The 12,882-nt window shown below is 45.8% G+C and overlaps 1 protein-coding gene across 1 annotated transcript in view; it reads right to left on the bottom strand.

Moving 5' to 3' along the window:
• LOC104509071 (SH3 and PX domain-containing protein 2A-like) overlaps positions 1–12,882 on the bottom strand; it is a gene marked incomplete at its 5' end in the record, with an annotated part of 111,567 nt that overhangs the window by 34,575 nt on the left and 64,110 nt on the right. Inside the window, one exon of the mRNA XM_010150890.1 lies at positions 7,989–8,080. Within this exon, the coding sequence (XP_010149192.1) occupies positions 7,989–8,080 (92 nt within the window). The remainder of the gene's footprint in view (positions 1–7,988; positions 8,081–12,882) is intronic.

Raw genomic sequence — 12,882 nt, 5'->3', positions numbered from 1 at the left:
CCCTGGCAGCAAACACCCCATTGAGTACGTCTGTCCCTAGTGCCCTCTGCTTCAGAGTGGAAAAAGATCTTCATTAAACAAGTGTGACCATATTAAATATAGACATAGCAATGACAAGCTGGATTCTTCTCTGTGATATAATTATATTTGTAACATAAGCTGTCTATTCTTGTTTGTCAGTGACGTGACACACAGAGGACAAGACAGGCCATATTCAATTCTGTCATGTTAGTGAAAACTCCACCCTATCCCCTCCTGCCTGGCAGGTCATGAGTCACCAGTGACAGACACCTCAGTGCAGGCAATTAACCTCCTAGCAGGGGCTCACCCGAACAAGAAATCCAGATAAGAAGAGGAAGTCCCCATCCCTCTTCCTCTCCTCAGTTCCAGGCTTATCCACAAAGCACAGCGGGACCAGACACTTCCCTGCTGTATGGACCTGAAGATCTCTTTTGTGTTTATCAGTGTGGGTGACTGAACCCTCTGGGTTGCCCCTATGCTGGGGCGTCAAACCAAGCATCACCAGCCTTTAAACAGAGATTTTCAGAAGACCCTGTGGCACTGAGCGTAACATTTCTAGAAGTGAGGGCTCAAGGATAATGGGTGGCCCAAATCCTTCACCACAAGCCTGATAACTTCTGAATCCAGTTATTTTGGTTCTGCTCCAACACTGCCTCATTAGCCCAGGGTTCCTCCACTGCCAGAAGAATAAATTTGCTCTTTTGGCTCCCTAACTGGTTTGGCACATAGAAACACCAGCGGGCTTTCCTGACAGATTTTGGAAGTAATGTTACTTCCAACACTGACCGATGATTTTAAAACCAAATTATTTTTCTAACTGGCCATTTCTAGAACTGTATTATGGAAGGAACAGGGTTTCTTTACCCGAAGCAAATCCTCTCAGCAAATTTCTGAAACTATACATACAGTCGTACTGCAGATACAGCCAGGAGATGTGAGAGGCCTTTCAAACACCAAAAAAATAAATCAACGAGACAGTAAGGAGCACATTTCCCAATCCTCTGCATTAATGACTAAAATTCTCTTCTCCGGAAGGAAGGAATTTTATAGGTTAAGTTAAACATTAGGCAAACTATTACTTTCTAATCTACAAAATAGGCATTGGCAAATTATCAGCAGTGATTGTTCCTTTAGGATATGAACAAAAATTGCTCGACAGGAAAAAGGCCCTCGAGCCAACAGGCCTGGCATTTAGTTCTTCTAAAGGCAACATCTCCACATATCAAAACACCTCCCCAGTCCCAACTCTTCTAGAGAGAAAGAAAAAAATATGTCTTGAATCTGTGCTCATAAACAACTCACTAGCACTGACACTACCGCTGTGTTTGGCCCCGGCAAGGCAGTGTCCGGTGCTGCTGCTGAAGCAACAGCGTGTCGGCAAGGCTCTGATCTCGGTCACATTCTGATGGACTTCAGATAAATCTGGTTATTCTTAATCCATCCTGTGCCCGTGACAGCATGCCGCTTTGAAATCCTGCAGCACGCTCATAACCAATCCAGGCAAAAGCTATTTCTGTACACTTGGCCGCCAGTGCCAAGCGTCAGTACATTAAACTATCTTTGCTCCTCGGCCCCGTGTCTGTCACAGTCAGACCTACAAAGCAGGAGCAAACCCGAATGTGTCAAGGCAAGGCATAAAAGCTCTTGCTGCACAGTAACAGCTCCAACTGACATCCTTCCACATCTTTTTTTTTTTGCCATTGCTGATCCTATTACATTTAATGTGCTTTCTAGTTTCCCCCAGGTTTATTTTTTGATATTTACCTACATATCATTTCTCTTTTCATTTTCTGGATGAGTAGCAAAAAGATTCAAATCTTCTCTCAGGAAGGCTGTTATTTGCTGGTATCACCAATGCTGCAGCCAGTAGCAAATTTGATATTCCAGCCTAAAAGAATTTATATATTGCAGACGAAAGGGAAAGTCTCATGTGAAACTAAAGAAGAGGACGAGTAATGCATCTGTTATTTCCCCTTTTTCCCCATTCTTAGAGACTCTTCCATCCGTGCACTGGCTTAGTTTATTTAAGATAACCATCTCCAAGGAAGGCTTTCCCAAAGATCAGGGTAACACACACTGATGAAAGGCAGCGTACACTGTCGGGGTATCTAGAGCCCCATCTGACAAGGGCTGGGTCCCAGAGCCTGGGCTCCCGCTCTCCAGGTCAGAGGGGCCACAACCGGGAATCAGCCACACTTCACTCCTCTGTTTCTGGGGCACGAGGCTGTCTGACCTCTCAGCCATAGATTTAGGACAGTCCCACACTATAAGCAGGATACTGTAAAGCACTTCTGAGATTTAGAAGTTGAAAAACCATTTTCATGACAAATTTAGGTGCTGAGGCCAAATATTTCTAGTCAATACAACCCTAAACCATGCAGTTGTGAAAAACTGAACACGGGTGCTTTACTGCACTCAGATGCTCTAAGAGCTGTGATGCCTAATTCCCACTGACATCAGTGAGAGCTGGATGACTACTTAGGAGTAGCCAAGCAAGGCTCTTGTCAAACTCAGCCCCAAGAGGTTATTGCATCCTTGGCTACCTAAATCTCAGTGAAAGTGATTGAGCCATTCTTTGAAAACACTGATTTTTTTTTCCCCTTCAGAACAATAGGTCTTAACTGCCTTATCCTGCCACCACCTTTAGTCAGAGCTTTTCCTGCTCTGTGTCTTACAATTTATGTCCCAGCTGATAAATCACATGAAAATAAAACTTCCATCTTTTCCTGATTTTGCATTTCTTAGGGAAATCAATTTCCATTCTGCATCTCTCAAGTGGAATGAATTTCCCTAATAAAATGTGTGCATTGAGCAGTCAAAATACCACTGCCAAGTGCCGACTGTAACACCGAGTCTCATTAAATGGTGCTGACCACATTCCTAAACAATGTGAAAATGACCTGTACTGTAATTGCTGTAGGAAAGAGAAATCACCAAAACCAAAAAAAGACAGCTTTCCTCATAGAACATCTTCTCAGATACTCAACTGCCAAATGTGATGGGAAACACAATTATAAAAGCATGAAATAAAAGAAAATATTTGCATATTATCAAAAAAATCAGAATATAGGTATTTTATAGATGACAAATTTTTCCTCCTCTACCAATAGGTAATTGAATTGTTATTACAGGGCTGATGAGAGTACATCTGGGAAACAGAAGAAGTCATAAATAAACACAGTCATACTTATGGATAGAAAAAAGCATATTAGGGAATGGTGCTTTAACACTGGTAGACTCATAAACTAAAGCAAACCTCCTTAACATGGTCACTGCATTACCCCAGCAACTACTCTCCAGTTTCCTTATCAGAAATTTGTAATATGTAAAGAATAAAGGGATAATCCAGATTCCATTTTACAGTGGCTGCCTGGCAGCTGAGTCTCTGAGTCTTACACCAGTATTTACATGATAGAGATAAGATCAGTAAAGCTCATGGCTACAGACCACAACAAAGCTTTTCTGTTCTTCACTAAAGGCACCTTCAGCATTATTGCCTTTCCTGCAACAACCTTCATAATATTATGTTGTATACCTACTAAGTTCCCTGGTTTTCCTGGATTTGCATATTGTTTGAAATTTGCTTTATGATTCTTACGAGAAAAAATATTCTCAGATACTGAGCACTGCTTTATATTCAGTTTTTAATATTATTAGTGGTGGTTTAAACAGAAATCTCATTTGAGCCTGCACGTATTTCTGCAGGGGGTATTGGTGAGCTGAATTCTTAGCTCTTGGTCTTTCTTTTAGATGGGATCCAGACCCAGAAAGAAAAAGCGAACATGAGTGGTCTGACTGTCGTATTTTGAACCTAACTGCAAAAAAAAGCCCTAAAAGCAGCGAACCATATGCATTGTCTAATTGATTAATCCTACTCTTTGGGTATTTCTGTTATTTCTAGTAAAAAAGAATCATTAAAAAAATGGTTTCTGAGATTCTGTTTGTTGACTATGAGCCCTGGCCTGACCTCAGCCTTGAATTTAAATCCCCAGTAGAAGTCTGAAATAAATCCACCCCTGGCTTGGTTATCAGTAATTATAATTATTAACAGAAGTATCCAGTAAATGAATGGCTTTCAGTGACATGGTGTTTCAACTTAGAATAATGGATAAATAAAAATGCACTTTCTTCTTTCCTTACAGTATCTTTTCCCACAGCAATGCGGGATCTGGCCCTTACATGGGCATGGGAAAAGACACAAGCCCAGCCATTTGCCTATATACATATGCTCAAACACTAAAATTCCACATATTGCAAGGCTAAGCAGTTGAAAACCGCTCCTCCTGCAGCAGAGTTGATGGTTTGAAGCTTGCTTGCTCTGCAGCTGGTCAGCGGAGCGAGAGCAGCTGAAGCGGCTGCCCTAGGAACTGGCAGCACTGGAGCTCCAAACGCCACCTGGCACATCAGTGCTCCCAACGTGTGCTGGCTCCCTTGCCAAGGTCATGCTTTCACCACGTGAAACGGTCTGAGAGAGCTCCCAGACTATCCCACAGTGGGATTCAGCGTCTTCCTATGGTCTCTCCCATGCAGTGCCAAGGAAACCCGCTGCTAGGAGCTATCTGACCTGGAGCTAGCAGGAGCAGACTTGGAGGAGACTGTCAGCTGGTTCAAACGCTGTGATTTCTTGAGACATCTCTCCAGCTCTCTGCCTGTAAGCTGCTGTACCTGGGAAAATGTTTAATGGGGCTGAAAGGAATGCCTTCTGCCTATTGTCACACAACTCAAAAGCCTGGACCATCACCAAAACAGGAAACAGAAAACCTAAGCTGCGAATCCAACTGAACAAATTGGACGGATTATAAGAGTGTTGGGAAAGCCCAGCTTTTATTAGAGCTGGATTGCATGCTGCTCAGCACTGCGGGCAGTCGGAGCACAGCAGCAGTAAGGAAACGACCCTGTAGGGAGCAGCCTGCAAGCCAAACACGGCGTAACCCAGACAGGACAGCACACAGAAGCAAGGAGGAGGCACGGGTCGGGCGGATGGACAGTTATAAGGAAGAAGCCCGGAACACATTTGTATAAGTGTCTAAGGGACTACAGGGAAATTCTAGCTTCTTTTAGGACAACAGGAGCAGAAGGGACGGGCACAGTCTCCCAGCTGAAATGCTGCAGTAATACATAAATTGCTGCATGTGCATCATCGCGAGTCAAGGCTCAGCAATTAAGGGTATGGATACCTCTCCACGCATCCCAGCTGTGAGGTAAACCGGACTCTTTTGTGCCTCCTCCCTCAAAGTTCAAGCTTCCATGTTTTTCTGGCTGGGAGCATGTGCTCAATCTCTGCCCTGTGGACATTCTATAACCCAATGGACCCTCTGGGCTCAACAACCCAAATACCCATGGGATTAAGGCTACACTCCTGAAAATTAGTTAATTAAACTCCAGGTCAGGCTTTGTCTTACGAGCCTGAGCTGCTGCAGAAAAAAGAAGCAGGTGATCATGCAACGAAAGACCATCTCGTGTGCACAGAGAGAAGGCATGAAGGCGGCACAAGGAGCTCCGTCTGCCATCCCTGGGTGGCTGAGACCCCCTTGTTCTCCTTTAACCCAGCCAGTTGAATGTCATGTCTATGATGATGCATCAATGCACAAACCACCGGGGCACTGAGGGATAAAGGAAGCAGCTGAAGAAATAGATTAAAAAAATAGGGTGGTGTCGATGCTGTCCCCAAGCTACTCCCCTACCATCCCCAGTGAGACGAATGATGAACCACGAGGTCCAGGGAAGACTGAATTCGTGGGGCTTGGGCACCGCTGGCTCACTGCTTGTGGAGGGGCTTGGCAGAGTAGCAAAATGAGGGCATAAATCGTGGATTTCTCTGGCTCATTGTGCTCCTTCCTGCAGTGACTGCTGAGGCTGAAAATTGCCCTGGAGGTGTCCTTCCCCCCAGACCCTACACAGTGGTCCAGTGAGCCCCAGATCTCCTCCCTTCCCCCTCAGTTCAGAGAATAAAAACACTAAGATGTTTCCGTTGGCTTTTACATCATCTTTTTGTAGACACCAATCTTCAGTTTCAACAATACATCTTTTGTGAAGTGCTCCCAGCAGAAACCTTAGACACCTTCCCTAAGATCTGTTTGCTTACAGAAGACGAGGTAGGATTTGTTTAAACCCAGCTAGATTAACGTCTTGCAGACATTAGTGAAGTGAGATTTAATCAGGTTTTTGCTCTACATTTTCCAGGGAAATAAATCACACTTATTACTAGGTTGGAATAAGATGCAAGGCTTGGGCTGAGAAAATTCAGTCTTTTTTGGTTTTTTGGTGGGGGGGAAACGAATGGATAACTGGAAAATTGCTGCAAGGCTGTTGAACAGGATGCTCAGCAAAAGGGCCTCAACAGCTGGTAGGAGGAAAAAGAGAACGCAAGCCATAATGGCCAGTGCCAGCTGAGGGGGACACCGTGGTCCCCATTCCCTGCCTTGAGGAGGTCCAATCCTGACTCTCATTTACTCGGGCCTAATGCTGTAGGTTCCGTATCAGGAGAGAAAGCAGAGTGGAGTGTTAAACAGTGTTCAAAGCAGACTCCCAGGATCCATTTGAGATCCTCCAGGTGAACTCTCCCATAACCCTGCAGGCCTCCCTCCTCTTCTGGGTGTCTCTTTCTGCCTAGCACATGGGGATGTCTCCTTGCACCAGAGGGGTGTTGTGGGATCAAGGAACCTTTGCAAACCTTACGGACCCTAAATGGAAACCGTGATGGGCAGCAGGTCTCAGAGCATAAGCACATCCTCTGCAATGGTTTCGCAGTTTGCAAGATGTGTTTAACAATGAACATGCAACTGCATTTATTCACCCCAGACATTGTTTTAGAACAAGGCTGGCTAGGAAAAAAAAAAAAACTTTTTCCAGACCTTTGATTTAAAAACTGCTCTTTTCGTCGTTCAAAAAACAAGAAAAGACTTCACACTCAGCTATGCCAACAGTGTTTTCTTTCGTACAAATGCTAATACATCCCCTTGTATAAAACCATGTATGTGCAAGAGACAAAGTTCGGGAAATCAAACCACAAGGTCCTCTCCTCTACACCAGTACGGGACTGGCCAGCTGAAGCCAATACAAATCCTTCCACTAACTACAGGTCTGTGTGCACTGAAGTGCCCCAAACCCCAAAGCTTTACAACCATTTCCCCATACCCAATGGGCTGTGCAAACACTGGACAAAGCAAATTACGGTAACACAGCCTGCAATCAAGTTTCAAATCGTGCAACAATGCAGTGCAAAACACAACAGGGCCAAGTCAAAATCTCAGTGTGGAGCACAGTAAAATATATCCTGTTCGTTATGAAGGCGAAAAGGAAACATCAGGCGAGGCAGCACAGTTGCTTGTAAATACCATCCTGCCAACGCTTTCCCTGGATAAATGAGTCCTCTGAACCCTGACTGCATCAGCATGCATCAGCCTGTCTGCTCCAAGGTAAAGGCTACGATTCTGTTCCGTGTTCAATGGGAACTCTTTTCCCAGACTTTTCTTGGCTTCCTGCTTAGAAAGAATAGACTCTCCAGAGACAATTTTGGATCTGGATCACATCTTGCTCCCTTCAGATAACTAAGTATCTCTGGGCAGGAGTACATTTAAAGAAGCAGCTGGTAATTATGAGCCAAGTGCTTACTGGCAGGATTTCCCCCTGCTGCTGAGCCAATGCTTTTGGGAACTAAATGACTTGGTGATAATTACCAGGTAAAACCCACAAGCCAGGGGAGGCTCCCTCACTAGAACCATCAGCAAGAAACAATGCAAAGGAGGGTGGAGAATGGATGAAAATTGTGTCTGAGGTCTGCCTGACTCCCCTGTCCTCCACACACCCAACTTGGTTGTACGTAATAGCTGGCCATTTTCTAGGTAGTACTTGAAAGCTACTAAATCTGTTCCCATACCTACGGCAGTAATAAAAATCAAATGACCTTTCCCTTCCAGAGAATCAAAATGACCTGAGGAGCACTGGAAATCCATCACAGCACTTACTCTTTTGGAGGGTTAAGGTCATCTGGACGGGCCTCGAAGAACCTGAAGACTTCATCGCACTGTGAAATGTGAGGAGGAAGCCGAACCAGCGCCTGCAAAGCGAAACAGAGGGAGAAGCACTTAGAAAAGTCAAGCTCAAAACAGGGCCTCAAACATCTCAACTACCAAGCAAGTGGAGGCAAAACAGTCCTGGCAGCGGGAAGGGAGTACGAAAGGAAAGCATCACGCCTGGCTACTTACCTGAGAAGAAAAGAAATAGCATGTGTTGACTGCAAACATCAAGTAGAATGCAATGAACAGAGACAAGCAATGGTTCTTAGAGTCAGCACTGTAGTTTTTTTGCCATGTGTAGAAGAGCAAAATTTGGTCCACGTGTGCAAAACCATAATAGTGAGGAGGTAAGCACACTGTGGCTGGGACAGTCCCCGTGACATGTTTGCACAGCACCTCAAACAATGCACTAAGGGCTTACAGGCTTTATGTCAAGGCACACAGATTCAAGCAGTGAAAATCTACAGACTCAACACCCACTAGTACCACAGATTAATGTGCTCCAAAAAGCTTTCCATTAAGCACTGTCAACAGAAAAAGCAGAGTTTGCTAAAAAAACCCAAACCAAACAACAATTTGCTCCTATATTAACAGGAAAGGAAGTTTGATTAAGTGTCTGGGAGGCTATTTATGCAGGAGGAAGGCTTCGCAGCACATCCTGGCTAACAACGGCCATGTGCCCTGCAAGGCTCAGGTATGCAGCGCTTGTCACATTCAGCAACAGTTAAGTACAATTTGGGAAGCAACCATATTATGTTGAAGTGTGCTAGAAAGTGAGACTTCAAACTAATGAGACAAGCACCCAAGGCAGAAACGTGCTATGAATTTGCTGTTCAGGATCTGGAGCTTGATGGTGCCAAAAGAGGCCAAAGAGCTGTCCCCAGCCCACAGAGATGGGACAGCAGCTCTAAGTGATGTGACTCTGAGATAGATTGCCTCCAGAAATGACCATCAAGAGAGGAAAAGAGGTTGGAGCTCACCTCCCCCTGTGCTAAGTTACGCTGAAAATAGGCCACACGTTAAATATAGACCAAGCTTCTTAGAGGTGCTGTAAACCTGTTTGACAAAATGAGATTGTCTGGCTCTTCTGCTAGTTGAAAGACAAACAATCTTGAAAGATGAATGGAAAGCTGCACCAGAGCTAAATGGAGGTGCATTAGGGCGAACTGGTTATACTAACCCCTGAGACATCTGGCTGATCTTGGTCAGACACAACAGAAGACCCAGCCAAAGCACAAAGGCAGGACAGAACAATTGGTTACCCTCACAGCTGCCTTTAACCAGGCTTTAGAAGTGGCCAGATTTGTTTCTAAGCCCACTCCTGCTTGGGGATGTGAAGGAAAAGCGCTGAAAAATCCTGCTCTGAAACTGCAGGTCTCCAGCTGATGGGGCCTTGTTTTGAGGTGGCCTGAAGTTCAAAGCCAAGTGTTTCCACTCTTTTTATCCTGGTGGAGGCACTTTATAAAAACACAAGGAAAATCCTATTGATATCAGCAAACCTGTAAAGAATGAGGCCCTGGCCTTTGGTCACATGCAACTGCAATATGGAGCAGAAAAAGATACCTCGCAGTAAGGAAACAGCATCAGAGGCAGAAGGCAGCAACAGCCTGGCAGGTCCGGGTGCTGGGGCACAAGTAGAGAACACTACTGGTTGCTGCACTAACACAAGATGGAACAGAACAGAAATCTCAAGTGCTTTAACTTGCCTGAAGGATACCCTGGTCTTCACCATTATTCACTCAGTCTTGTCTAAAAGTCCTAGTGTGCACAAACGCACATAAATCAGGACTAACACTGGGAAGTCAGCCTGGGAATAGTAACAATCACAGCATGTGGAAAGAGAAACACGTTGCCAGCACAGGCCAACAAGGACATTGACAACATTAAAGGATGTTTTATTCATCTGCACTTCAAGCAGGAGACATGACCTACACGGAGAAGCAACGCTGTCTGTCCAACAGTGGATGGGACTGAGATTTAGTGATGGCTCTATTACTAACGCCCTTCTCAGTCTGGGCAGGTTACTTAACCTCTTTCCATCCAATTCAGCAGGGATAGATCTTCAGTTACCCGTTTACAGTGCTGAGCAATAACACTTACCTAATCTGCAGAGAGGTTATGAGGGTCAGATATTTAATATCTACAGTATGTTTTGAAATCTCAAAGGGCTTGATCTTGTGCAGTCAATGGGGCAAGAGCAAGTACTGCAAATGATACGTATCATTACCAGAGAAACACAAATACCCGAGTTAGACCTATCGCAGGGGGTCCTGGACATCAGACCCCTTTCTCAGAGCGTCTCCACTTTCCTGCAAGTCGTAGGTGTTTCACCCTTCCCAAAAACCAGGCTACAGATGTCAACACTGTGCTGGAGCACAGAGTAGGTTTTCAGTGATGGAGAAGCACAAATCCTACCACGCTGCCATGGAAATCTGTGTTTCTAAATCTTAAGAAGGTTTAGGAAACCTGATCCCCCTGCATCAGTGGTCCACTGCCTGGAAATCTCCAGGAGCACTGTGGTCCTGGCAGGCTGAAGAGGAGTAACTGAAAAGCACCTCCGTCACCCCAGGCTTTCGCAGGCAGTGGATAAAATCAGCTGAAGCCATTTCCACACCCAGCCATCCACCTTCCCACCCTATGGACATGGCAGCCCCGGGGCAGGGCAGGCTCTCCTGCTTCTGAATCACCTTCCAAAGTACGGCAATTTTCAGCCCAGTGCATGGAGGTGAAATGAAATCCACCTGGTAACAACTTGCCATTGCATGTTTTTTGGGGAGCTTGGGTGTAAGTCTGCAGCTAGTCAATTTTTACTTGTTTTTCTTAAGGAACAAAACCTTAAGAAGGGGTAAGAAATGCTAAGAAAGGGTAAGAAAGTGCAAACAAGGGTGTAAAGCCAGGCAGAGTCCATCTATTGATTTTGGACAGTGGCAGGCAGCAGCAACACTTTTTTGAGAAACAAAGGTCTCTTCAGCAAACACACAGCATCCACCCAGGAGCAAGCCAAGCCCAACGCGACTCCAGCGGGTGAACAAAAAGTGCTCTGAGGAGATGATGGACACTGCTGTCACTCTGCAAGGGGAAAATGCAAGTTTCAGGCATTTCCAGCAAGACACTTCAAGGGCAGAGCTGCCAACAGCCTGAAGGAAAGACTGCGGGGTCAAGGAAAGAAGGGCCAAGAAAAAGAGGAAAACAGATGGTGAAAGGATGGAAAACACAGGGAAGTGACATTTTTCCTGGGATGTGGAAACCAGAGGCAAATGCACGCAGCTACAAACAGCAAGCTTCCAGAAACAGCAAGGAATTTGCACAGGAAAGGTGATAGATAAAAAGTGCCAGCGAGCGGAATTCAGCCTTGCACAACCATCAAGTACTATCAGTAACAGCATGTTTCCTCGCTCGGCGTGCAAAGGCGGACGTGCGCTGCTCAGACCTCACACACTCTTCAGGACATAGGCTTTGATGTGCTATTTCAGCTTGTAACGATGCCTGTCTCTCTACAGAACAGGTTTCAGAGAGTCTCGCAGAGTGGATGATTCAAAAGGCTATCATCAGAGAAGCTGTAACACCAGGCCGGGCGTGAGCAAGCAGCCCCCGGCGCTGGGGAGGGCTGGCTACTCACGCAGCGGCAGGCAGGCTGCCGCACGCCGCAGCCGAAGCCAACAGAGCACCAGGCAGGGGTTCAGCGCTTGAGGTTACGCGAACTGCGGGCAGCTCCGCGGCACATTACAGCTCAAAGGCTTCACAAAACACACGCACACGGGTATAAAACCACGCGGGTACTTGCGAGGATGGGCCGACTGCTGAGTGTTCGTTTACGCAGATTCCTTTATAAAACGCAGACGCACAGATACGCCCATGTCGATACGCACAGCGAGTGTAGGCGTGCACGTATATACGCACAGAATGACACTCTGCTCTCCTGAGACCCCACCTGGAGTACTGTGCCCAGTTCTGGGGCCCCCAGTGTAAGAAGGGCATAGACCTGAGACTAGAGGAGGCCACGAAGATGCTCAGAGGGCTGGAGCACACTCCTATGATGAAAGGCTGAGACAGTTGGGGTTGTTCAGCCTGGAGAAGAGAAGGCTCCGGGGAGACCTTACTGCAGCCTTCCAGTACCTGAAGGGGCTACAAGGAAGGTGGGGGGGACTTTTTACAAGGGCCTGTAGTGACAGAATAAGGCGGTTGGAACTAAATGATCTTTAAGGTCATTTCCAACCCAACCCATTCTATGATTCTATATTCACCCCACTGAACTTTATATGTCTACAATGGGAGACTGGTCACACTTGTCTATCAACACGTACAACAGCTAGAGAAGGACCAGCGCCTTCAGGGGCTGCTCTCTCTACGCCACCACGTACATCTGGCTCTGGGACCACAAGGCAATGGAAAGCAAGGCTCTAGTCCAGGTGCTGAGGGGCATTGCAAATAACCAGCTCTCATTACGGCAGGTGGTCTAAACACATCAGGATTCTGAAATGTAGACTAAAAAATGATCTATAAAGTTTGAAAGTTTTTCACCCACGCTCTCTCATTCTTGACCAGGACTATTACTCCATCTGCAATCAGCACTAGCTAAGCCGTACAATGGATAGAGACAGAAACGTCTGTGTATCTGTCTTGACAGACTGAAGGATTAAACCTTGAAAGAGAAGCAGGACTGCGACCAAAAGGGAGGCAATAATGCTTTTGAACTGTGGTCTCTCACACTGAGAATGTTAATAAAGGAATGACCAGTATGTCATGGCCCTGCTTGCTCGCCTAATTTTAATTTAGGGGGCGTGCATGTGGTACTCAAGCCTCACGATGGAAAAACCTGTAAACATCTACTTAAATCCACCTC

Source organism: Eurypyga helias, unplaced genomic scaffold (genome assembly GCF_000690775.1).
Source record: "Eurypyga helias isolate BGI_N326 unplaced genomic scaffold, ASM69077v1 scaffold1844, whole genome shotgun sequence".
Classification (NCBI taxonomy): Eukaryota; Metazoa; Chordata; class Aves; order Eurypygiformes; family Eurypygidae; genus Eurypyga; species Eurypyga helias.
Note: the sequence above shows the minus strand (reverse complement) of the source record. Positions and strands in the feature narration are given on the sequence as shown.